The sequence below is a fragment of the Myxocyprinus asiaticus genome, chromosome 2 (assembly GCF_019703515.2).
Source record: "Myxocyprinus asiaticus isolate MX2 ecotype Aquarium Trade chromosome 2, UBuf_Myxa_2, whole genome shotgun sequence".
NCBI lineage: Eukaryota > Metazoa > Chordata > Actinopteri > Cypriniformes > Catostomidae > Myxocyprinus > Myxocyprinus asiaticus.
Genome location: NC_059345.1, coordinates 17,769,905 through 17,797,239, shown reverse-complemented (window position 1 = coordinate 17,797,239; position 27,335 = coordinate 17,769,905). Strand labels below are relative to the sequence as shown.

The window sequence follows — 27,335 nt, the reverse complement described above, 5'->3', positions numbered from 1 at the left end:
CTGTGGCATTATATGTGGGTCAGTCTCGCACCTGCATACGGTTCATGGCCTCCCGTAGCTGGTCCAGCTGGTGGGCGGAGCTTAAGGCTTCCAATCGAATGTCCGTTAACTTCATCTCCTTCTCTCGAAGCTCACTGCGCAGCTGCATCACAGTCTCCGCCTCCCCATCCAGACAGTCTGACAGACTGTAGAGAAACCAGAAATTATTAAATAATTCGAAAACACACACATCATATTTGGTGATTTCCCACCTACAGCTGTGATTCTACCCATTCCCTCATGTATAGTCTCAAGGTGAGCTACATTGCTGGAGTTATAAGGATACTGCCCTGTCCTCATAACTTACAGAGAGCTGGAGTGTGTGTTTCGGAGCAGCATTGCTGAGGTGCTGGTGCTGTTGTGAGGGAGTTTGGGGGAAGAAGGGAGAGAAGAATCTGTCATCTCTTCAATGTCTGAGTGGGATGAGGCAGACTTGGGTGATTTCTTCTTACTAAAGGCCTGCTTGAAGGAGCTCCGCAACTGAAACACACACACAAAACACAGAAGAGCATAAAGCTGAGAGTTCCTGGAAAACATCAACAAGCAGGGCAGCACTCAAGTGCAGGAGAGGCAGTAGAGTCAGGGCAAGAGGGTAAAAAAGAAAGAAGGGGTAAACAATGTAAAATAAAAAAGCAAAGAACTGGCATCACCAATCACCCATATAAATGTTTCACGAAACAGTAGCCTTTAGATTCAGTGCATTGTTTTTGGAATAGATTCAAATATACTGGTAAGAAGTTATATAAACTCAAATTCAAAAACAAGAAGTTTAAAATCAAGATGTTTAAAATCAAGATGTTCAAAATCAAGATGTTCAAAACCAAGAATTAAAAATCAAGACATTTGAAATGAGGTTAAAAATGGAGAATTCAAAATCAAGATGTCTAATATCGAGAATTTAAAATCAAGACTTTCAAAATGAAAATGTTCAAAATCAAATGTTTAAAATCAAGACGTTCAAACCAATAATTAAAAATCAAGACATTCAAAATCAAGATGTTCAAAACCAATAATTAAAAATCAAGATGTTCAAAATCAAGAATTCAAAATCAAGATGTTCAAAATTAAGAATTCAAAATCAAGACGTTTAAAATCAAGATGTTCAAAATCAAATGTTTAAAATCAAGATGTTCAAAATCAAGAATTCAAAATCAAGATGTTTAAAATCAAGATGTTCAATATCATGAAGTTCAATTTAAAAATTAAAATGTTTAGAATTAAGATGTTTTTGTGCAACCCACAAAAATACATGTTGTTGTCATCTATCGCCCTCCAGGTCAGCTGACAAACTTTCTTGAGGAGTTGGATGTCCTGATATCCTCCTTGCCGGAGGATGGTAGGCCACTTGTGGTTCTTGGTGATTTCAACATACACCAAGACAAGCCCCAGGCCACTGAACTGAATACTCTTCTGGCCTCATTTGACTTGGAAAGACTACACAGCAACTCACAGATCGGGCAACCAGCTGGACCTCATTTTTACACGTAACTGTACCAATTCAAATATTCTTGTTACTCCCCTACATGTCTCTGATCACTACTTTGTTCAATTCAACATGACTCTCCCATCTACATTAAAACAGCCTCCACCTTTGGTTTCCTTTCGCCGTAACCTCCGTTCTCTTTCACCCTCACGCCTTTCCACTGCTGTCTCTACCTCTCTTCCCACACTAAATGTATTTTCCACGCTTGATGTAAACACTGCCACAGACACACTAAGCTCTACTTTAACAACCTGTCTAGACAACATCTGTCCTATCTCCTCTAGGCCAGCACATACTACACCACCCAGCCCCTGGCTGTCTAATGTCCTTCGTGAACATCGGACTGACCTCAGGGCAGCTGAGAGGAGATGACGGAAATCTAAAGATCCAGCAGATCTAGGTAAATAACAGTCTCTGCTTGCAACTTTTTCAGATAACGTTAAATCTGCAAAAAACTCCTATTACCAGAACAAGATCAACAGCACCACAGACACTCGCATCTTGTTTAGAACATTCAACACACTTCTCTGCCCTCCCCCTCCACCACCTGACACATCACTGACAGTAGATGTCTTTGCCACATTTTTTACTAATAAGGTTACAACCATCAGCAATACATTCTCAGCACCACACCCTGTCAAACACCTGTCCCCTGTATGCAACTCTTCTGTCTCTATGTTCTCTCCTCTGACTGACACTGAGGTCTCTAAACTCCTCCTCTCCAACCACCCTACCACCTGTTCCCTTGACCCCATTCCTTCTCACCTTCTCCAGGCCATCTCTCCATCCATCCTACCTGCACTCACACACCTGATTAAAACATCTCTACTTACAGGCACTTTTCCCACTACATTTAAGCAGGCTTGAGTAACCCCACTGCTGAAGAAACCCGCACTTAACCCCACACAAATAGAACACTGCAGACCAGTCTCTCTCATCCCATTCAAATCTCTGCCTATCTCTCACAGAACAAGCTGCTGGATGACATCAGTCAGGCTTCAAAAGTGGACACTCCACTGAGACTGCCCTGCTATCTGTCACTGAGTCGCTGAGACAGGCGAAAGCTGAATCGAGATCATCCATCCTGATTCTGCTGGACCTTCCTGCAGCCTTTGACACAGTCAACCATCAGATCTTACTCTCTACCCTCTCCTCGCTGGGCATCACAGGAACTGTGCTTGACTGGTTTAATTCCTATCTCTCAGGTAGGTCCTTCAAGGTAGCCTGGAGAGTTGAAGTATCCAAGCCACATCAGCTACTTACTGGGGTACCTCAGGGATCAGTGCTTGGGCCACTTCTCTTCTCTATATACACAACATCACTGGGACCCATCATTCAGGCACATGGTTTCTCTTACCACTGCTACGCTGATGACACGCAACTCTACTTGTCTTTCCAGCTCAATGACACCACAGTGACTGATTGAATTTCAGCCTGCCTGGCAGACATCTCAGCCTGGATGAAGGAACACCACCTGCAAATCAACCCAGCCAAGACTGAACTCCTTGTCTTTCCAGCCAACCCTGCTGTTGAACACAACATCACTGTGCAGCTGGGTGCAACTACAGTAAAGCCTTACAAAACGGTCAGAAATCTAGGGGTAACCATCGACAACAGACTAAATTTCACAGACCACATCTCAAAGACCGCAAGATCATGTAGATTTACACTCTACAATATCAGGAAGATAAGACCCTTCCTCTCTGAACATGCCACACAACTGCTTGTCCAGACACTTGTCATAACTAGACTGGACTACTGTAATGCTCTCATTGCAGGCCTCCCTGCATGTGCAATTAGACCCCTACAAATGATCCAGAATGCAGCAGCACGTCTGGTCTTTAATGAACCAAAGAGAGCACATGTTACACCACTCCTTGTCTCTCTCCACTGGCTGCCGGTTGATGCACGTATCAAATTCAAGGCTCTGATGCTGGCATACAAAACAGTCACTGGGTCTGCTCCAGCATACCTAAAATCATTTATGCAGAGCTACGCGGCACAAAGAGGCACCAAAACACTTTCCCGGACTTTCAGCTTCATCATACCACGATGGTGGAATGACCTTCCCAACTTCATCCGTGAAGCTGACTCACTCTCTGTCTTCAAAAAATGACTAAAAACACATCTTTTCCATGAGCACTTAACCAGTCATTAATATAATAAATAAATAAATAAATTATTGTTGCACTTTTAATCTGTTTTGAATACTATTCTAATGCTAGTGAAACTTTGTAGTATGGCACTTTTCATACCACTGTCTCCTTAAGATGATTCGCTTTTGTTTTCCTCTTTTGTAAGTCTCTTTGGATAAAAGCGTCTGCCAAATGAATAAATGTAAATGTAATGTAAATGTTTAAAACCAATAATTACAAATCAAGATGTTTTAAATCAAGATTTCAAAATGAAGATATTCAAAATTAAGAAGTTGAGAATCAAAATTTATGATTCCATGACTAACAGGTCAAGGAATGTTTTTTTTTTTTTTTTTTTTTTTTTTTTGCAGATTTTGATATATTTTCAATGTAACATAATTTACTAAATTAATACCTAGCTAATTCTGTAAATGAACTTAATGACTAAAAGTGTCCCTGTAGGAATTTTTCTTAAACAGGGAAGAAGGAATAAAAGAGGGAAAAGTGGATCAGAAGAACAGAGAAAAAGGAGAGAAGGACAGCAAGCTAAGGAGCAGTAAATCTAACGGGTAGGAGGGTTATTGGTGTGAAGCTGGGATAGCCAAGACAGGTTGAGCAGCGTTCTCTAAAATACACACTCTTACCTCATACACCTGCCATATGAAGCCACAGCACAGCAAAAAACAGAGAGAGACACAGAGAAGCACATTCAGCCAAGTGTGTTTTTTTTCAGCAGTGCACAGGAACTATCAAATCACTCAACAGCCAAGGTATCAGATCACTGTCTACTCTGGGGTACCACTTAATGATAGCAGCAAGAAAGTAAAGCTTTAACATTTCTCACTGTGAGGAAGTTATCCAGCCCTACTACCCATAACTGTTGGAACCCGAGATCAACCTTGTTAGGGCTGGTAGACAACCTTGGCTAAGTTGGTAGGATCCTAGTTAAGCTAGTTTGCCATGTTCTAAAACACAGCTTTGACTGGTTTATCAGCTTTACCAACTTAGGCTAGTACTTCACCTTTGGCTAGTAGTTTCCAGCAAGATGGTGATACAGCTACAAGATTGTACAACTAGCCTAATTTAAACACAACTACACTAGTCACTCTACACTAAGTCTAAGAATAACTGTTAGTAATATACTAACTGGGTATTGGTGTGACAAGATAAAACTCTACATGGACTTGTAACTGTTGGCAGCCGAGATAAAGACAAACCATAAAATGGTAATCGTCGCTGCAACTAAAGGTTGGGATTTTTCATGGAACAAGTTTGTAAGGGTTATACTGTATTAAAAACATATCTGACTCCTACTTATTTAACATACGTATTCATATTCATATTCATCGTCTGAAACGTTCTCTCCGGCACAGGTCACCAGCTAGAGTCAGCATGATGCAGTAAAACATGAAATGCCACATTAATGTCCATGCTAGACAACAGAGCAACATTAGCACTAAAAAAGGTGATACAATGGTTCTTAAAAAGAAAAAGGTTAGTTCTTTGAATTTTAAGAATGCTCAGGAACGGTGTGAAAATTAACAGCATATATCACACAACACATGTTAAGAGTACTTATCCATATTGAAAGTTGTTAACAACTTTAGACAAACACTTAAAGGGCCCAAACAGGTAGTAAACAACAAATATAAGGTTGACTGAAGAGAAGCACAGATCTACACAATAACAGTTAGTGTTCTGAGACAAAAGTTATTCACAGCAGTGTGTACTCACCCAGTTCTTCTTCTTCTTCTTGCTGCTGGAGTCAGGGTTGTCCATGTTGGAGCCCAGACTGGAGTGGCTGGTGGCACTGGTGATGCTGGAGACGCTGTCAGATGAGTGCTGTCTGCGAATGCGCAGGTCCGGTTGCACTCCGGGAGCAGAACCGTTATTACCTGCTAAACAGTCAGAGAGCAGGATTTTTGGAAAGGGGAATTTGATGTTTGGACAGTGAAACTAAAAATACAGTACAAATCTAGAATTCTCAGGTCAAAATACAACAACTTAACTTATACAGGGTTCCCACACCTTTTGACCACTATATTTCCATTACTTTTCTTAGTGGTTGTTATTATTAGTTTAAAAATATATATATTATAAAATATTTTAGATTGCAAAGAGCAATTTCTTGCTGATGAAATATATCTCACTAGTTGAGCATAACTAAAAAAATTATATTTAATATAGAATTTTCCATTACAGTCCATTACAGTCCAAGACTGTAATAATTCTGTAATAACTGTAATAATTCCCATGACATTCCAGGACTGCGAATCACAATTCCCTGGTTTAAAATTCCAGGTTTTTCATGACTGTTGGGACCCTGGATTTAAATTAACGTAATGTTTTAACATTTATTTCATATATTAATATGACATTTTATTACAAGTTTTTTTATTTTCATTATTATTTTGGGCATCCTAAATTGTTATAAAGCATCAAAATAACTTTTAAAGCCACATATTTTTTGTGTGTAAACTTTGTGTTTTGGTTTAGGTAAATCTTTTCATATATTAACTCATTCAGAACTATTTCTCACCTGTGCGTTCACTCTTGCAGGTGAGTTCAGGAGAGTTGATGACTCCGTTGATGGCTGCTTGAGCCACAGCATTTTGCTTTTTTAGCAGCTCAATGGTTTTCTTCAACTCATTCAGCTCAGAGTCCTAACACACAAATATACATCATTCATCAACAATGCATTTAGATAGCACTTGAGTCATTTCCTTCTAACCCTAACCTAACGTTCTTAATATAGAAGTGCGCAAAAAATCTGTTACCTTCTGCTCTGCTGTCATGGTGAGACTTTTGAGGCGAATGGTCATGTTGCCCAGACTCTGTTCAAACGCTGCCACCAGGTGAGCCTGAAAATACAATCATAGGAGAGAAGAAAGCGGTGATGAGATGACAGGTGAGACAAGGATAGAGTGCTCAAACAAGTTAATTAATGAGGTTTTTTAACATACGTATTCGTATTCATATTCATCGTATGAAACTCATGGCTGCACCATAATAAACTATTCACATAATGTATGGACATTATGTAATCTGCCTTCAAGGGGGTTTAATTCAGTGAAATCCATTCCTACACAAAATCATCTACTTTCAAAGTATTACAACAGTCACAAATACATCCCTCAAAGCTTGAAAATCTTATGACCTGTGCTAAACCTCTGAGGTCATTGTTATGTACAGATAAAAGTAGAAAAGCTTAAATGTACTCAATAACACTCTTTGCCTTTTAAACAGACACTAAGAAATGCAATCTAAATTTTGGCATGCTTCCCAGGCTAGCAAGCACCAACAGAAAGCTTCTTTACTCTCTCTAAAGTTTCACCTTTCCTTCTAAACCAAACCTCCACATCGGAAACAAAATAAAATAACAGATTTTTTTTTTCATCCCCTCACCTTATATCCCAGAGGGTCTTCACGACCAATAAAGTTGTGAGAAGTCTCATAACCTCCCTGTTATTCAGATTCATCATCTTCATAACCAAGGGAAAGATAGCAGTTCAAAGGGAGCCACATTACAGGACTTGTCCCTTCAGAACAAATGTTACTAGAGTGCTTCTGCTGTTCCATAGATAGCTGGGCTTTAGATAACTAAACCACAGAGTTATATTAAAAAGCACCAAAGCTCCTCCTAGCACTGACAGAGACAAAGCAGAGAGGCCGTCAGGGACCTTGAAGTGTTTCATTGGTGTCTCAATGGCCCAATCTTTTTTTATTCCTTTTTTACTTTCTATTATGATATTTCTAACTCTGCAGTAAGTGAACTTGACTGTAAATGGAATCCAAACACTACACACCCCCAAAAAAGTGTGACCCAAACAATATCCTGTATGTGTCTTAGGCCATGTCGACACTAATACGTTAGGGCTGCAACTAACTATTATTTTGATAATAGATTAATCTAACGATTATTAGAACGATTATTTGACTATTCAGTGATTATTGCAATGATTAATCATTGGCTCTTAACCGACTATTCAGCTTGTGCCTGACTTAAAAGGTTGTATAAAACGTTCTTACTAACAATAAAGACAACAAATCATCTTTTAAAAATACCTCTAAATGACATTCACTGAATTAAAGGAATTTTTTTTTCTTTTTAAGTTTAATTCAGTAAAGAAATTCACTGCAAAAAATCCTATTGTTATTATCAAGTGTTTTTGTCTTGTTTTCCATTTAAAATCATGTAAAAATCCTTAAAACAAAATACATTTACTTGAGAAGCAACATGTAAGATATTTAAACTTGCTTTAAGAGGGGGGCCTGGGTAGCTCAGCGAGCAAAGATGCTGACTACCACCCCTGGAGTCACGAGCTCAAATCCAGGGTGTGCTGAGTGATTCCAGCCAGGTCTCCTAAGCAACCAAATTGGCCCAGTTGCTAGGAAGGGTAGAGTCACATGGGGTAACCTCCTCATGGTCACTATAATGTGGTTCTCGCTCTCGGTGGGTGCATGGTGAGTTGTGCGTGGATGCCGCAGAGAATAGCATGAAGCCTCCACACGCGCTATGTCTCCGCAGTAACACGCTCAACAAGCCAAGTGATAAGATGCGCAGACTGACGGTCACAGACGCGGAGGCAACTGAGATTCGTCTTCCGCCTCCCAGATTGAGGTGAGTCACTACGCCGCCACAAGGACTTAGAGCGCATTGGGAATTGGGCATTCCAAATTGGGAAAAAAAAATAAAAACAAACTTGCTTTAAGAGAATGTATCTCAAATATAAGTGTATTTTTCACTTGGTTATACTTCTGCGAGTGCAGTAAAGACAAAATATAATTATATTCAAGATCAATTCTCTAAAAGCAAGTCTAAATATCTTATATGCTGCTTCTCAGGTGAATGCATCTTTTTTTTTTTTTTAAGGATTTTTAGATATTTTAAAATATTTGTATTTTTAATATTATATTCACCATTCTCAGATAACAATTTTTTCTTCTGCAATATAGCTGCTAAAGAAAATGTATGTTGTTTTAAAAGGAGTTTTGTATATTTATATTGGAAAACAAGCCAAAACAAAAACAAATCAAAAACGTGTATAATGGGGCAAAGACTACCTCTCTCACCTTTCTGTTCACTTCAATCCATCTTTAACTAAGAAAAAAACCAAACTCTCTCTTATTAATAAAGCTGTGTATTGCCAATTTTCTTCACATTAAGAAATGCACAGTGAATATTATGATTCAATAAGTCACGAGCCATCACGTTATAATCTAGCTGCATTAAGCTTGCACGCTCGAGGGATGAGCGTCCCGTGACAGAGTGTGCCTCAGCCGGGGGCAGTTTCAACATCTCCCCCTTAGATCAGGACAAAACTAATCCTTCATCTTATTCCACTAATGTACTTAGAAGTTCCACAAGTTCATGGTGTTATATCAGCAGGTATTACGCACATAAGCTTCTAATGCAAGAGAAAACAAGCAATGGAACAAAAATGTAATCTTTAAAGAATTTTTTATTACAGTATGTACACATGAAAAAAAAAAAAAACTTTACTAGTCTAGTAACTACTTACAAGACAGGACTCCTTTGCCGTAGGCATAAAATACATGATTTATGCATGCATTTATCTTTTTGGGAAGACCCAACAAAAACTGCTATACTTTGTCTTACTTAAGTCATAAATCAAAAATCAAACAGAATGCTCATCTGTTCCTCTCTATGGGAAATGGCACATCTCTGTTCAGACTTGAAATATTATATACAGCATTAATTTCACTCTTATTACAGTATGTATTTTAGTATTTTATATTATGGGGATGGGTATTTTGGTCATTTTGTCTACTCAAGTACTCGCCAAGTACTTGAGGGGCAATGACATGTACATAACTGTATATACAGTATAATAGCATGTCTGACAAATGTCTTTGGCTGCTGCGCTGAATCTTGTTGTTCCAGTGTATCGTCTATTCATTATTATAGGCTGTTATAAAATAATCTGTTACAAAATGTATAAAAGATTGCATAACCAAAATGTAATGCATCATCTTTTATCATTATGCGAAGATTCACTGCCCAACTCAATGAAAGAATGTGCACAACGCGCGTCTGTCTGTTCTTCCCTCAGGTTAGTGTAGTACAATTTTTTTTTGTGACTGTCTGAACCACCTATTTTAAAATTGTGGTTGGCTTAACAGGAGATGCCATAACCATTGCATTTTTTTAATGTTAAGTTGAAGTTCAGTTTTGAAGATGCTGCATTCTGTTCCATTTAGCTGCGCTCTGTCTAGCTGTTTGAACACTCGCAGTGCATTGAGTCCACTGCCACACGCCTGGTGTTTGTGTGTCTCCACAAGTGTTCGCTCCTGTGGGGAAAGCCGTGATGCTCTGTATTGTTGTTGCTAGGATGATTCATGAAGGGTTCCATTCAACTCGGAGAGTTCAACTTGTGAAAGTGCAATGGAATGACACTTTATGTCAGACTTCTTACTTGGAAATTCGTGCGGAAATCTTCAACTCCCATTTTGTCGAGATGCAGGTGTGTGTTGCTTCACGCAAACATGTCGGCACCCAGGGCAGGGAGTTTTACAGTCAGTGACAAACTTTAACTTTTATTAAATAATATCCAATAACGAGTCAAATTTCTTACATTAAATGATAATAAAATGTGTTTAGCAATTTCTTTTAATTATCGTAACAATAGCAATGCAGCGTCGTATATCAGTTTGGTTGCAATGAAACGTCTCTGACAATCAGTGTACCCCTCAAAATCACAACATACTCAATCTCAAAATTAAAAATAAGTTCCCTCTTTAACACATTTATATTTAGTTGTCATGTAATTGTCACTGAATTTCAAATTAAGTAAAAAGTCACATCATGCATGATCAATATCGATCATCATTTTCATGATCGATCATTGCTGCTATGTCCAAGTACCCAAGTACTCGTACCATCCCTAGTATATTTTATAAATATACAGTATCCCCAAAAAGTTTTTCAACACTTAAACCACATTAATGCGAATTTCATTGCATTAAAGTACAAAATATCAAACCACCTGGCATCTGCAAACACATAAATCTAGACCTTTTATTCTAACTACACTTTTCTTAGCAATTTTTGCAATTACTTTGAGTAAAGTAACTGGTCTCAAGGTCATTTTTAGTAGATTTACTAAAGTCAGTTCCTCTCAAATGCATACAGGTGTCTTAACCAGTGTTGGGTGTAATTGGATTACAAAGTAATTAGTTACTGTAATCTAATTACTTTTAGGCACAAATTTTACATAAATGCATTACATTTTAAATTCTTGTAATCAGATTACAGTTACTGACTTTCAATGAAAGTAATTACTTTTAAGTACATGGATTATAAATATTTCAAAAAATATTATTGATGTGTAATACAATTAAAATTTGAATTCAGATGTTCATATGTACATCTGTTTGTGTTTCTGTGACAGCATAAGGGTGTGTGACAATGAACAAGGAGAAAGTATACATTATTTTAAATTTGTTGAGCAGAAAAACTAAACAAATTGTGACAAGTGTTTTAGAAAGTAACTTAGAATTGAAGTAATTAGTAATGTGATTACTTTTCAATGAAGTAATCAGTAAAGTACACTGATTATAATTTTTTAAAGAAGTAGTTAGTATTTTGTAGTGGATTACTTTTTTAGAAACTTACACAACACCGGTCCTAACAGAGTAACCACAGATGTAGTTTATCACAATAACTACTGAAATGTTGCACTAATATTTGACAACCAGAAAGTGTTCAAATTCACTGACATTGCAAAGACATTAGTGCGTTTTTTAGTGTGGCTTAAGTATCCAAATATTTTTTTGGGGCCACTGTATACATATTGTTCCAAAAAACTCTATATATATAAAGTAGAGTGATCATTAAAAATTTCACATTCAAAACAAGAACAGGTTTTACTTTTAAGCAGTTTAGATTTTGGACTATATGTGTAAGTACATGTTAAGTGTTGGAAAATACATTACAACATTACAATAGCTGACGTTCTAAAAATGTAGCTCTTTTGTATAAACGTAATGGCAACTGGAAACTCCAATGAGGTCATTATTGTCACTCACATTAATCAGCTACACAACCAACACATGCTATTGAGAAATGGCGTCATCCAGATTATGATAATGGCATTTGTACGATGCCTCAGGATGACAACTGACATTAGATATGGAATTGTGAATTAATGATCCCCGGTGGATATAATACAAAAATAACGACCCATCACAGAATCGTGTGTGATTGTGTACACCTACATTGGCACTCAGTTGGGTTGTCAGGGCGGACACCTTTTCCTGGGAGGCATCCAGCTCTCGGCGTAGTTTGCGGATCTGGAAAGAAAGAATGCAGGAGAAAAAGAGGTTAAAAGAGGAAGAAAAAGCGCGAATGAAAAGAGGGGGAAAAGGAGGAAAAGAACACAAGAGCTCCAGGTGTGCCCTGGAAAAAAAGAGAACTTTGTGATTTGGTATCAAAGGTGGAAAACAGTTTGCAGGTGTATGTACAGAATAGGGGTTTGTAGCACAGGTGGATGTAAAGATCACAGAGACGTGCGGTGAAACAAGATCCAACTGCGAATCCACCCACAGTTTGTGTTCACAACAGGTCAATGGTGGTGAACAAACATGCTACTGTTCACAGGTATGTACACACAGTGCGGAGGGTTGCGTGCTTGAATGTTTATGGTGTATGTTTTGTTTGTGTACATGGGAAAGAAAAGAATGTTCTCACCTCTGAATGTGATTTCTCCTCCGTCTGCGTCAATAAAAAAAAAACACAGAGTTGTTATTATAGTAATCGGCAGAGTTAAACAGTGTACTGTACATGTTCATTTCTTAGAAAAAGGAGCTGCTTACTCTCCTGAGGGTATAAAATTAACAGCAACATACACTTAAAAATGTAATTGACGTGTATGATAGGTCTGTGATCTCATCTCACCTCAACTTCCCCATGTGTGTACTAGTACACTGCGTCTACGGTGACTTTGAATATCGTTGAGTGTGAATCATTAATCATGATGACATATTGGAAAGATAGTAACTAGACAATGGAAGCTACCCAGAGGCACATATTTTTTAATTGTGCCAAAACACGCATACGTGGAATCGTAGTTCAAATTAAAGGAATATAACACACACGGATACATGCACACGATGCTTACGCATGCAATAGCACGCAATGGGCGTGTTACAACATCAGACTATAATGATTTTCTTTGCCATTGACATCTGTATGACAGCCAGACTGACAGTGATGTTAAATAGCAGTATAGTGTGGATGTCACGCCCTGTACGAATGACAAACCCAGTGGTGTCTTGGAATAAATCTTGATTCACTTACTCTGTTATCTGTTTAATCAAATCTTGCATTTTCAAACCATTTCAAGCAATCATTTGTTTGATCATGCTGACTTAACATGATGCTGGTGCTTACTTATCAATGTAATTCTGATCTACTTCACTTCTATGCCTTTGTTGACTATATATTGCCACCCACTGTTATGTTGAAACATCTGCCAACTGGCTTACAATAAACTTTCAGTACTGTGCAGTACAAAATGTATCTGTGTTTTTTAAAGCGGCACGGGGCTTTTCCAATCTGTGTCTATTAGGCAGGTGCTTCGGTATGACAGCTGTCACCCATTCAGACAAACAAACACACCTGTCATTCTCCACCTTATGACAAAATAAAACCAAAAGGAATGTCTGAATGTTATTTCAGATCAGCCGCAGTATAGTCTCCATTTAATTAAGATCATCCAGATGTATTACAATATTAAGTCAATACAGACCATTAGTTTTCTAGATACATAATATGCCATCAAATTCAAGAAAATTCAGTAACAATATCCTACCGTGTATCCCCAAGAAGTCACCGCTCTCCCCATAGAGAGAGTAGCCATTACCTTGATATGAACACTTCTAGTAAATCTACTATCTAGCTGTCACAATTCTTAACTGACAACCTTCTCTGCTCATGAACATAAGACTCACTACACATGTGCTATTGAGAAGTGTTGTTAAAACAGCTTTGCAGGTGAGTGGAGCCGCCCCTTTAGAGGTGTGGCACACTTGGATCTGTTCCTTATAATCATTGGTTGAAGATGTCACCTGTATACAGAGCCTATAATGAACACACTACTCACATCTGATATTTTTGTATGAAAAAAAAAAAAAAATATATAATTTTTTAATCCTTTTTTCTCTTTTGTAAACCTTTTGCTTTTATTGTATTTGTGGTGTTGAATTGTATGTATGGCCTCTAATGTACCACAATTTCCCACATGGAGATTAATACTAGGGATGTGTGAGACTAGTCGACTAAACGGTTCTGATGCTGCTAGTCGACACTGGAATTACTAGTCGGTGCATTTTTACACATTTACGTTTGGCTTTATATTATTACAAAGGCTGCACTTAAATAACTGTCATGTTAATGTTATACATTTTAAATATAATTAGTAATACAAATATTATTAAAAAAGAGGATATTTGGAGCAGATATACAAAGTTTCATTTCACCTCAGGCTGTGGTGATAATGTCCTCACGCAAGACCAGCAAAGTAGCAATGGAAATCACTTTCGTGATGTGCGGGAAGCAGATTTCCAAAACGCTGGCTTGCAAGTCGCTATGAATGTTTTTGAATCATATTGAGCCTTTAAATCTGTGCGTGCTTGCAAGTTATTTTCCCGCCAAGCTGGCTTTTCAAGCTCAGGATAGTCGCCTCAGGTGAGTCAGGTCCTGTCTTTCACCGGACCTTGTTGACATGTGAATTTTGTTCATAAAAAATGTATGCTTTTGAGTAAGTAGCCTAGAAAATGACTATTTTAGGCTAGGTATGCAAATTATTTTTACCCTGTTAATCTAGAAGGCTATTTTCAACGATGTGCCGACTGCTTAACTAGTTAAACCTTTTTATTCTGTGTGCACGTCATGTTTAGAACAAAACATTTGGGTTATTGTACATTTCTCACATACCTATATTTTTTTTTTACATCGTAACTGTGATTGTTTAACGTTCTTAACTGAACAGCTGTAATATTAGATCGTAGGCTAATGCACATCATGAAATACTATAAGTTTTGCTCTATTGGTCCTGCACTATTCGTTCAATTGTTTTAAAATAAATATGCCTGTATTCGTTAACGTTGATTCATTAAATTCATGTCATGTTCTATATTTAATGTAGCCTATGATGATGATAATGCAAGTCAAGCATGTCGCAGATAAATGCCCCTTTTTCAGTGGAATTTAGTGTTGGATTTGGCTGTTTGGAAGTATTTTAAATGGGTCGCATAAACACAACGTTATTTGACTGTTTTCTGAGGGTTTCTTTCTTTTTAGACTAGTCGACTCCTTTTGTTTAAACATTAGTGAAATTAGTCGTTCCTCACATCCCTAATTAATACAGTATGTCTGCTTATCTATCCATCAAGCTTCAGATACACACTTTAGTACATTTTGGAAGGGGGGATGAGATTACCTGATTTGTCATTTTCAGAATTTTGCTCAAATACATGAAAAAAATAAGAAATGAAATGGCTGCTTTGATAAAACCATAAAGCAGGATGAACATCTTGGAAACTCACCATTGAATAGACGGAAGAGGTGCTGGACACCAATGACAGGGATGATCCATGAACTAAAGAGAGAAACACAAACATTTACAGGACTGAAGATACTAGACGGGTATGAAACTAATGTGAAAAATTTACAAAGGGGAGGAGAACACTGTTTCCAAGCAACATAACACAACACCCTGATCAAATGTAAGTATATTATATAGTAGCAGAGATAAGCAATGTATTATAACACTAAAATGAATACTTTATGGAAGTTGTGGATTGTAAGGCACACAAAAAATTACACCCAGCTAAATTCATGAATGCTCATTTTATAGAGTACCCAAAAGAAACAGTAACCCCTAACTAACCTACACAAACAAACACGGCAGACAAAAGCACTGTCTCACACACACAGCATCTATCAGCTAAAACCACTAATTAAAACTTTCACTTGCCCGGACAAGATGTGACTCATCAGACATAATAATAGCATCAGTCGCAGACCACTCTAGTTGATCGTGACTTTGAGTACAGTGGTGTGGCCTCAAAATTACATCCCACATAAATCACAGACAATAACCCAACCACAGTCCACCCACGAGCGGCTTGGTACTTCCTGATGATGCCATATCAGCCCTGAGGAAAAGCCAAATGGTTGGCTGAGCATGATGTGGGCGGAGATATAGATGTGAGAATGAAAGATCAGCGAGTCTTATGAATTGAACTGAGGGCCACCCAGAAAAGCAAAACATATTTTCAGTGGTGAGAAATTGATTTGTGTTTGTCTGTGAGAAAGTGAGTTAAAAAAAAAAAAAAAAAAGAAAAACTTGCTCAATCTCTTTTCAACCCAATTTACTTATGTGAGTGTGTTGTGTCTTGGAAAGGTCTTACAAAAAGGTACTGTAGTGGTACCGTGGTACTGTGATTGTTACAGATGGCAATATCTTGGTTCTTGAAGTGCAGTGTTAAAATAATTTGTGTTAAAAACATATATATATAATGGTACTACCAAGGTACTTGTCCGAAAACAATGGTATTACCATTGTACCATGTCCAAAAATACATGATAGTACTATGGTAATTTTTTTTTGTTAGTGAGATAGGTGGAATTCCTATTAGATAATTAGACTGTAATAAATTAGATTTTATTACATAAAATAATAATGGATAGAACAATGATCTGTCACATTACTAGTGCAACAATGTCCCTAGCATTCATAAGCAGTTTGTCAGAAACAGAGATGTGTAGGGATAGTGTGTCTTTTTGTGGGATGAAGCCCTGAGGATTTTTGGTAATGATCACCACAGGAAGGATTCAAGAGTCAACGCATGTTAAATCACAACGTGGGGGAAATGTACCTAGTAGTACATGGTTTGTTTACTGTGTGATTCCATAGTGAAAAATAAGTAAACTAAGCTTGAGGAGCACACTATAGAGTTTAGATCAATATAAAACATTTCATCAAATTGTCAAATAAAGTTAGAGGGGATGTCCAGGTTAGAAGAAAGATGGGGTTTATCAGAGAGACAGACAGACAGACAGACAGACAGACAGATAGATAGATAGATAGATCAATGTTACGTGAATAGATCAAGACTCGTCTTAAACCTGTTCCCATTGCACCTCAGGGACTTAAATGCAACTCTCACGTTTCAGAGTCACTGAGTTCAGTCCCCTATCAATGCCACACATATCAGATTTTTATTTAAAAAGAAAACATAAATGGCTTTAAAGTTGTATTTTGTTGCAGATGTCACAAAAGGCACAGTGTATAATACTGGGTTACTTTGCCTTGAGTGTCATCTTTTCAGTTTTCTACAGGGGTCAATTTATGGCTTAACTGTGTCTGGCTGCTTTGTCAAACATCTTTCTGTTCTCAGAGAAGAGAGTCACAACAGGTGAATGGGGGAACGGGTGGTCCGGGCTGAGAGGAAAAGAGAGAAATTACTTATAATGTAACAGGGGAATATTCTTCCCTGCATAAAGCTTTATGTACACAATGACAACTCTTCACTCCACACAAAAGAGCTGATGGCTGCCATTGCATTAACTGTGGAAAGGAGAATAGTGAGTGTTGATTTAGTGGAATGGGTGAATAGAGTGAAGAAAAACAAATGTTTCAGCACAGAGTTCAAGCTGGATTTTAGCATCTTGAGGAACTACAATAACACCATGTGTTAAACCTGACATTTTAAATTGAATATAACCCTGAGTGCAAAGTGGAATATACAGGTGTGCTCAAATATATGTTGTTAACTTGCTAAGTGACATAACACTTATTGTCTTTCAAAGATTTAATGGCACAGACCTTGCAAACTTTGTCAAATTCAAAGTTTTTCCTTTGAAGCAGTAATTATAGCAGAACAGTAAATGCAATTTTGTTTCCTTTTGCAGTGATAAAAATCTGTACTGGAAGAGAAGTTTACCAGGTTTGTGCACATCTCAAGTCTTAATGAAATGTTGGACACAACACACTTCGTCAGAAGCAGAACACTTTTGTGCCATGAAAAATCGTAAAAGTTATAGTAATAAATAAGCAAATGTGACAATTTATATGACATAAGATAATTTATATATATATATATATATTTATTTTTAAACAAACGATGCTAAACTTTTTTACTTAAAAAAAAAAACAAAACATTTCTGGTAGCTTTGCCCTTTCATTTTGATTTTTTATATATTTTTTGGTATTTGACACAAATTCCACTTATGTTTATAATGATTTTTAACAACTATAATGAATAAGCATGTATCATTAATTTGACATGACTGCATTATTATTGCATCACATTATGGAGTGACATGGTGGCCTAGTGATTAGCACTGTCGCCTCATAGCAAGAAGGTCCTGGGTTCAAATGATCTTCCCGTCTTTGGCCCTATTAGCTAGGATAGGCTCCAGCACCCCTGAAACCCTACCTGTAAGATAGTTCATTATGTTACAGAGCAATATAAACCCTAAAATTTTTCCCATTTGTCTGACAAATTGTATAATTCCTTGACACATAGACCTAGCTCTGAAACTGTTCTGTACACCCTGACACCGGGAAATTGTGTAGAGCCAACCAATCAAAATGTAGCTTGCCATATTCAGAAAGCTCTGGATATTGTTGTATGCAATTCTGGATGTACTATCTGAGACTATTCATCAACTGATTCTTCCTTCTCACCTTCCTCAAACCCATCCCTGAAGGATCCCGACCGGCTCATGGTCCGGGTCTTTTCGTCCAGTGACATGCAGGAGTTGCGCAAGCGGGAGTCACTATGGGGTTCCAGCGGATTGTCCTGATTGGTCAGGCTGTTGTTGCGCAGACTGGCAAGGTTAATCTGAGCACCTGTGGTGGGGCTGCCTGTATATAAATAACAATAACATATTAGAAAACAATTAACAGTATGATACAAGACAAATAACCAGAGTGAACATTAAAAAATTACTTTAATCATAGTCTGCTGCTTATTCTATAGTGTACCTGCTGTCCTGTACACAATTTGGGATTGTGTGAATGGCTATTTTGGGATGCCTGTTCATTTCTTCAGTTGTAAATAAATAAGTTAGTTATACAGTACAAGTGTATGTTCCAGTTATACATTACATCCAGTTATAAGCAAATTAACTCTACAACGATCTGGATGATCTTTGAAATTACTTGTGATATACTGACACTGAACTAACATAAATATACAGTATATTTCAGAAATAACAGGTAGATAGAAAGGTCATTGTTAAATGAAGCAGACTATGGACAGAAAATGTTGTATCAGGTCTTATATATTCATGGTATATCTACACTTAAAAAAGGGAAAGCAGCTGTATTGAAAATACTAAACCAGTACACTTATTGGTCTCAACATAATTTCATTGTGTAAAATCTATCTATGTTTACTTAATCAAATTGTGTTGGGACCAGGGCCATAGCTAGTGAGGTGAAAGATGGTAATGATTCTTGGGGCCCAAAGTTCCAGGGGGCCCAACAACAAGTTATAAATGTTATTAAAAACTAGAGGTGAAAATTGAGAAAAATACCTCCCTGTGAGATTTAGGTGAGATTGTTTCTAATGCAGTAGAACAGTTTCTGGATCTTTTCGAACACAGAGATCAAATAGAGCGCTGGATGAAGTGCATATGAATCTAAAACTAACTTTGAGAAACTTCATCTAATGCTGTGTCATGTGAACAAGTCTTTTAGAAATGCTTTTTAGCAAATTGTTACATAAATGTTAGTACACATACTGAAGAAGATATAAAAATGCTTCTCTCAAAGTCACCAGAATTTAACACTTTGGTGCTTTTTTTGCCCCCTAGACAGTAAGGGTACACTTCATTACTTGGTTAGGTTTCTGTGTGTACCCTGAGATAAAATTCTGCAGGCACCCCTGAAAACATTTACTGTATATGCAAAGTAAGACTTTTAAGTAACAGACAGTAAATTAATAAAAAATATACTTATATAAACTTATACAGTGATAATATGCTTACATACAGTAAATGAAAAAACAAAACAAAACATACTTTTACAAAAAAAAAAAACGTTATACGCCTTGCCGTGAAAATTTAGCAATACTACTTTGACACATGTGATGGCACCCCTGTACTGAGGAATCATTAAGTATAATGACTGACTGAGGATCTGTAAACTCTAAGCAGCATCATACTAGTCATACAATACAAAAAGATATATATATATATATATATATATATATATATATATATATATATATATAATGCTAATGTGTTTTTTGCTAGCTAGCAGCAAGCTGAAAGTTTAATAGAGTTATTTGAACAGATCAAATGTAAGTTAGGTATTTGAGAAAAGCCTACATTTTAATTTCATATCAAAGAAACTAATTTTCATTGTGTGGAACCAATGTCCACAACTGAATTAAGATAAACAAACAAAAATATATTTTTTTGATGTATACCAGAATATATACAATGTATAACAATATGCACTATACCAAGTTGAGTGAAGTTAAAACGTGTCCCAGAGGGTGACGTCAGACTGGAACCAGTGGAGAAGGGAGAGTTACTGGCCGAATCCTGCAATCCACCTGCCGAATGTGAGCGCAGCCAATCACGTGCCTCCTCCTGACGGAGCTGAGATGAGGGGACGTACCTGCAACAAGATTACCACCTAATCATATACCTGCATTCATTAGTCACAAAGACATCACAAACACTCAGATGTGAAATTGAACCATAAAAACGTGTTGTTACATTTTAGAAATTAAAAATCTAAATTGAATATACATTTATATTCCCCTTTTCACATTTTAAGTAATATATTACAGAATAATCTATATTTTGCTCTCACAAACATATCCTACATAAAACATGAATATGATAAATTCCTTATATGTGCAAATTGTGACACATTTTCCACCACTAAAATAACCTGAAATTTAAGTCAGAATGAACGTAATTAAAAATGAAAGTTTGGCTGCCCAAAAAAGCTAAAAGCTCAGACAGACAAAGTAACTAAAACAGTGGTAAGAAAAAAAAAAAGAAAAAATACAAAAAGCAGCTAATTTAGATAACACACTCCATAATGTGCAACCAACTTTGCACGAAAAGTGACAAGTGACTGCAACAGAAAATAGTGCTGAAAATTAAAACTTTAGCCAAGTAGGTGCACACACTGCGGATTAAAACATGGAATGCATGTGCACAGAGAGACATAGAGAAAGACAGAAGGAAAGGAAGTAGATAGAGAGAGTGCAAGTGCAGTTAAGTGCAGTAAACATATGCATATGTGCATATTCCCACAATGCACCTGTACTCGAGTCCTCTCTTGGGCAGAGTGTTTCTATTGCTGCTGGAATCGCTGAGGTGAAAATGAAACAGTGAGGGAGGAGAAGAACATGTAGAACTTACTCAATTAAGAGGGCTTGTTTTTTCAGACACATAATAATCCTTAATTCAATTACACCACACTATCAAATATGATTATCCATAATCTATTCTATGATTGGTCTGCATGAGTGTACTGTGAAGCTGCACACAGACCATCTATATAATCTGAAATCTGGCTTTGAACCATTAAGGAGGGTGATGGATTTAACCACTAGGGGCTGCTAAAGTAACAAGTGCCAAGCCTTCACAACAAAAAAGACCCCATGAAATGGCTGGACAAGAGCAGTTTGCTTTCCTCTGTTGACGTACAGGAAACAGGAAATCAAAGGCCTTGCCCCTTTTGTTAAATTGCTAATATCCTTAAGTTAACATCATAGCTTTGCAAAACTTCACTTAAGAGCTTTCACTCTGGATGAAAGAATTGAAGACACTTTCGAAATTAATTGATGGTTGTGAAAGGACATGAAGTCCAAAAGTAGACATGAAGTGCAACTGAAGATTGCTAGTCAAAGGGAGGTGGTATTTATAATTTAAAGTGAATTGACATGTAGAGGTGCGTTGATGTACATTATAGATGGACTAAAGATTTTACATTTTAAATGCGTATTTCTGCTTAAAGTCTGATTTGTCTACCTTTAGGAGTACGCTAGTATATTGACAGCACTGAAGCTTACAGACATGGACTTAACCCTACAAAACTTTAATTCTGATTTCATGGGGTCTTTAAAACGTTAAAATTACACAAATGAAACACAAACACACAAAGCCATGTCAGTCTTAAAAAAGCAGCAGAGGCAGACTCAAAAGCTATTGGACGCTTTACCTGTCTTGCTTCCGTGGCAATGTGTTATGGCTGAATTTAGGACTCGCAGAGGGAGAGGAGAGGGGACTGAGGGAACATGGGAGAGGAAAAGGGTTGATAGAAAAAAGAAAGTTGGAGAAGAATTGGAAGTAGTAACATTACAAATGTAAAATCCAAGAGAGAGCTCAAAAGTCTTCCATCCAGCCAACAATTTCACAAGTATCACATAAAGTACATTATTCTAGGGACTGTGCAAGAATGATGCTTGCTTAAATGTCTATCCAAAAGCCCATGAGGTGATTCAACAAACACCAAATGACTAGTACAGACTGAAACAGAATTCTAAATCAGAATCTGAATCGGAGTCAGAATCAGAATTCTGATTCTCATTAACCATGTACATGCAGCACCTAAATACAGTCTTTTGCTGTGGTTATCACTATGACAATCCCCATTTGGGAGTTCGGGAGTGACTGCTGTATTCTGATCTAACACAGAGCGATAATTTAGGAGACTTGCTTTTGCATTTAAAGGGATAGTTCACCCAAAAATAAAAATTATCTCATTTACTCACCCTCATGTCATCCCAGATGTGTTTGACTTTCTTTCTTCTGCAGAACACAAACAAAGATTTTTAGAAGAATATCTCAGCTCTGTAGGTCCTTACAATGCAAGTAAATGGTGTCCATTTTTTATGCTCCAAAAAGCAATAAAAGGCAGCATAAAAGTATTCCACATGACTATAGTGGTTAAATTAATGTCTTCTAAAGCGATGATCGCTTTGGGTGAGAATCAGATCAATATTTAAATCCTTCTTTTTACTATAAATCTCCACTTTCACTTTCTTTCCACATCTTAATGTGAAAGTAAAAGTGAAGATTTATGGTGAAAAATGAGTTATATTCTTGTCTCTTCTCACCCAAAACTGATTTGATCACTTCAGAAGACATATATTAAACCACTGGAGCCAACAAAGGTCTGTCTACCATTCACTTGTATTTTATGGACATACAGTGCTAAGATAAAAATCTTTATTTGTGTTCTGCTGAAGAAAGAATGTCATACACATCTGGGATGGCGTGAGGGTAAAATGATGAGATAATTTTCATTTTTGGGTGAACTATTCCTTTAAATGTGGTTGTCATTCCAAAAACTGCAGTGGGCACATGGCCATTCAGGATCAAAAACTAATTTTAATTGAGAATCAGAATCCAATTTAGGACTAGAATGATAAATTCTGATTTATTCATTACAGTGTTTCAATGTTTGCCAAGACCAGTTTTATTAATAAAAAGAGTGCAACAACCCTACTAAAATTGCTCTTTATTGTCATATTTCCCAGACTCACCTCTCTGACATGCCCATCTTTGCACTCCCCGTTCTCATCAGTGGTGGGTGGGCATCATCGCGGTGATGCCCGCTGCCTACCGACATATCAATGGAGTCACTGCTGGTGTGCATGCTGCTGACAGAGGGGTATCCGAGGGCCGAAGAGCTGCTGATGGTAGTCCCCCAGGTCCCAGTGCCCGTAGAGTACACTGAACCGGGGCTTGAAGCTTGTTCGCTGCCCCCTATGCTGGCTCCACGACCCCCGTACTGGGGACTGCTGGCGCCACTGCCTGGAACCATGGAGGGGGAGTCCAAGGGCCCGGCAGAGGACTGGGTGTGACCCAGGGTAGCGTGGGGGTTGGAGATGATGACTGAGTTTTTCATGCTCTCTGCGGTGGTGACCGGAGCTTGCTTGGCAGCCTTGCCTCCAAAAAGTCTGAGAAATGATGAAAGACAAAGAGCATATGAGAATAGCCAGCATGCAGTAAGTTAGAAATCAATAGCAAAACAGACAATGGTAGGTCATGCATGGGTGTAAGGAGGTGTAAGGAATATATCTAATAAGGGTTCTCAAAGTAAATAAAAAATGAAGGTTCTCAAAGTAAGGTAAAACAGGTCAAATACAACGGAAAATGGAAAGGGAAATGTTTTGTTTGTGTACATACATGCTATATGCATCTTAGGGTATCCGTAACATTAATTCTTATTGATTTTAATTATATTTTTTGTTTAATTCAATTATTTATAAACTAGTAAATACTCAAATACTAATATATATATATATATATATATATATATATATATATATATATATATATATATATATATATATATATACAGTATATACACTTTGTCCCTTTCAACCCTTGGAGCCAAATAGAAACAAATGTGGCTATCTTTTGAAATTGTGGTGAAAGATTAAAAGTGCTTTTCTCATAAATAACATGAAAAACATAGGTGAAAATGTAAGCCACCCTGGAGAGTCATGATCCACGACTATAATAAAGTGGGTTATGTAAAGAGTTTCATATGTAAAAACTCATTCCTTCTTTCACTTAGAAGAGAATCTAAAAGACGAATGGAGTCATTAATTGAGGAAGTGTCCAAGGAAACTCTGATTTATGAGAGTTTGAGATTCGGTGTGTGGTTTAAGACACTGGATCTCCATCATTGCAATCCAGACATATAGAATATAAGCAAACAGATCTGTAACCCTAAGGCTTTGTTCAAACAGGCAGCAAAAATAATTTTTTTTTTTTAGCGTACTTGACTCCGAATGTCAATCTGATTAGTTGTTTTTAGTCTTTTGGGAGTTTTTACATAATTTAGGATGCTACAGGTACTTGACTGTAACTTCATAAACAACACGTAGTAGTGTCTGCAGCTGTCTTAAAGGAATGTTCCGGGTTCAATACAAGTTAAGCTCAATTAACAGCCTTTGTGGCATAATATTGATTACCACAAAAAAATAAAAATAAAAACATTTCAACTCGTCCCTCGTTTCATACAAAAATAAAAGCAAAAAATGGCGGTTTTAGTAAGGCGCTTACTACGGTAGTGAATGAGGCCAGTCCATAAACATTAAAATACTGTTTCAAAAGTATAGCCACAAGACGTACACATCGATTGAGCTTAACTTGTATTGAACCAGGAATACTACTTTAATTCACAAATTTTCACCTACATGTGGCATTCACTATGTAATTAACAATAAATGAGCAAACAAGTGAGTAGTTTATGACACAGCATATGCATTGTTTGTATGTGTGTACCTTCGCAATGTTGGCGACGACACATCTGCATACTTGCTTCCCTGTCTCGCTGTCTGTGGAATAGTTGCCGCCCCTCCACCTGAAACAATTGGACTGGTTCTCAGGTTGTCCACTTCAGAGACCACAACCTTCTCCTTGTCCGTCTGATTGGCTTGGACTGCATGCCCATTGGTTTTAGGTGCTGAGTCTCGTGGCTTATTAGCAGTGACGGCAGTGAGGGTGGGCGTTCGAGCACTCAGGCTTGACTCGATACTGCTCGTAGATGATCGATTTCCATTACGGGCTGCAGCTCCGGAGCGGGAGGGACGAGGTAGACTGCGATACTGCAGTGTGGAGCGAGAACTGGGGGACAGGTAGCCATCCTCCTGAGGGTGCAACAAACCATCCACTGCCCCCTTTAATGACCCTCTCCCCCCCACAAGCAGGGTGGAGGACTTGGGAATCTTGCCCAAAGTGGCAGAACCGCTGGTTATGCTGGCCCCACTCGCTGTCACCAGTGTGATGCTGGAGGTTGCTACTAGAGAAGCAGGCCCATGGACTCCATTGGGCTTCTTGAAACCAAACGTGCTGGTAGTGACTCTTCCTGCGGGTGTTTTCTTGGCTTCTTCTCCGCTGCTACGACCGGCATCGGAGGAGGAATGCTGGACGACGTTGGAACATGGAGACATACGGCCTTTTTCTGAGACCTTTGCATCATCTGTTTTACCTACTGGACAGAAAACATTATGGACTGGACAGTTGATATTGCATTGAATTTACAGATAAAGTCTGCTCTCTGGGTGGGATTTCAAATTGTTATTTTGATTAACACTCCAGTAAATCAAACTTTCTTGAAATCCAAGTTTCTTTCCCAAAAATATTGCTGACTTCTTATGAACAGGCCCACACAGTTTTCAGCAGAATTGACCCTTTGCTAAGCTTCGCTCCCCTTGGTTACGGTCGCTCGCTCTGACAAGCTCTGCAGAACGTCCAATAGGAATGAATGGGGGAGTGCCGTGAACAGCGCGGTTTTTGGCAAAATATTTTCATAAACGGAATGGATAATATTTTTACGTGGGCCCAAATTAAGAGTGACATTGTAAAGGATATTTATCTGATCTTTTTTGTAAAATAAATTGTAACTGTAATTTACACAGTAATTTGATTGAAAACTGTGCAGACTGTGAATCAGAATTGAGGCAAACAATTATCACAGTCACTTGAAAAGAGAAAAGTTTGAGTAATTTGATTACAAACCTCAAAATAACATTAATGTAAGTGAACAGAACTGCTCATAACATCTCATAACATACTCACTATAATGCTGGGAACTCTTCAGACATGTTCACAAGTCCCTGAGGTCCAAGTCAAGTCTCAAGTGTTTAAGGTAGAGTCCAAGTCAAGTCTCAAGTGTTTAAGGTAGAGTCCAAGTCAAGTCTCAAGTCTTTCAAGGCCAAGTCTAAGTCAAGTCTTTGGCCACAAGTCCAAGTCAAGTGTTATTTTTTTTATTTTTTTTGGCAATAGTTCTTTATCTGCAGCTGGTTTGTATACTAAACCCTGAATAAGGCTAATTCAATTTTGAAATATTAAAACTCACTACTTTAAGGAATTGTCTTGTTTATTTATTTAAAATTGTCTAATAAAGTACATAAGGTTTTACTTTAATCATGGTTTTTCATTTTATTCAGGAAACAATCAATAAACTATCCATTTGTATTAAAAGAAAACAGATTTTACACAGAAGGAAAACTAGCTTTGTCCATAAATCTTTAGGGCTTTAAAGCCCTTTATTCTACTTTACATTTACCCTTATGAAAATGTAACATAGTTTTTATATAGTATTTTAAACATGGTAACCTCAGGCTTCTAGTAACCAATCAAATGAGGTTTTTCTTGACCAGTTTACTCTGACCTGATGTTCAGTTTAATATTTAAGAGAGGAGAGATACCCAGAGGAACGACACTGAGTCATATGAAGAAGCAGTCTGTCACGTTATTAAACCAATCAGGTCAGAGTAACCTGTTCAATGAAAATCTAATTTGATTGGTTACTAGAAGCAGGCAGACCTTCTTCCCCCTTGTGCTTGCAAAATTCTTTTCAGTGAGAAAATCGTGCCAAAAGTGTGAGCGCAACAAAAGGAAGAGGAAACAGTGTATTTCAGATTATTTCTGGAAAATATTTATGCCACAGTCATTTACATGTTTGCAGTAGTTTATTTTACACATACAGACTGATTCTATGCGGTCAATCCGTTTTGCTTTACATGACACCCTTTCTTTGCTTGCATATTGCTGATTGCATGTTTGCAATGTTTTTGGCCATGTTTAGGTGCAAAAACAGTGCCAAAAGTGCAAGCGTGAAGTCAGAAGAATACACATCAAATTTACTTTGTGTTAA

The 27,335-nt window shown here is 37.6% G+C and overlaps 1 protein-coding gene across 1 annotated transcript in view; it reads right to left on the bottom strand.

Annotated features, from left to right (window-relative positions):
- LOC127413258 (neuron navigator 2-like) overlaps window positions 1-27,335 on the bottom strand; it is a 117,314-nt gene that overhangs the window by 14,313 nt on the left and 75,666 nt on the right. Inside the window, exons 15-28 of the mRNA XM_051650238.1 lie at window positions 24,959-25,667; window positions 23,206-23,622; window positions 21,879-21,944; window positions 20,976-21,026; window positions 20,161-20,318; window positions 18,375-18,554; window positions 15,226-15,278; window positions 12,368-12,391; window positions 11,896-11,970; window positions 6,435-6,518; window positions 6,197-6,320; window positions 5,392-5,555; window positions 347-519; window positions 32-185 (exon numbers count right to left, since the gene is read on the bottom strand). Coding sequence (XP_051506198.1) covers window positions 32-185; window positions 347-519; window positions 5,392-5,555; window positions 6,197-6,320; window positions 6,435-6,518; window positions 11,896-11,970; window positions 12,368-12,391; window positions 15,226-15,278; window positions 18,375-18,554; window positions 20,161-20,318; window positions 20,976-21,026; window positions 21,879-21,944; window positions 23,206-23,622; window positions 24,959-25,667 — 2,432 coding nt within the window. The remainder of the gene's footprint in view (window positions 1-31; window positions 186-346; window positions 520-5,391; window positions 5,556-6,196; window positions 6,321-6,434; window positions 6,519-11,895; window positions 11,971-12,367; window positions 12,392-15,225; window positions 15,279-18,374; window positions 18,555-20,160; window positions 20,319-20,975; window positions 21,027-21,878; window positions 21,945-23,205; window positions 23,623-24,958; window positions 25,668-27,335) is intronic.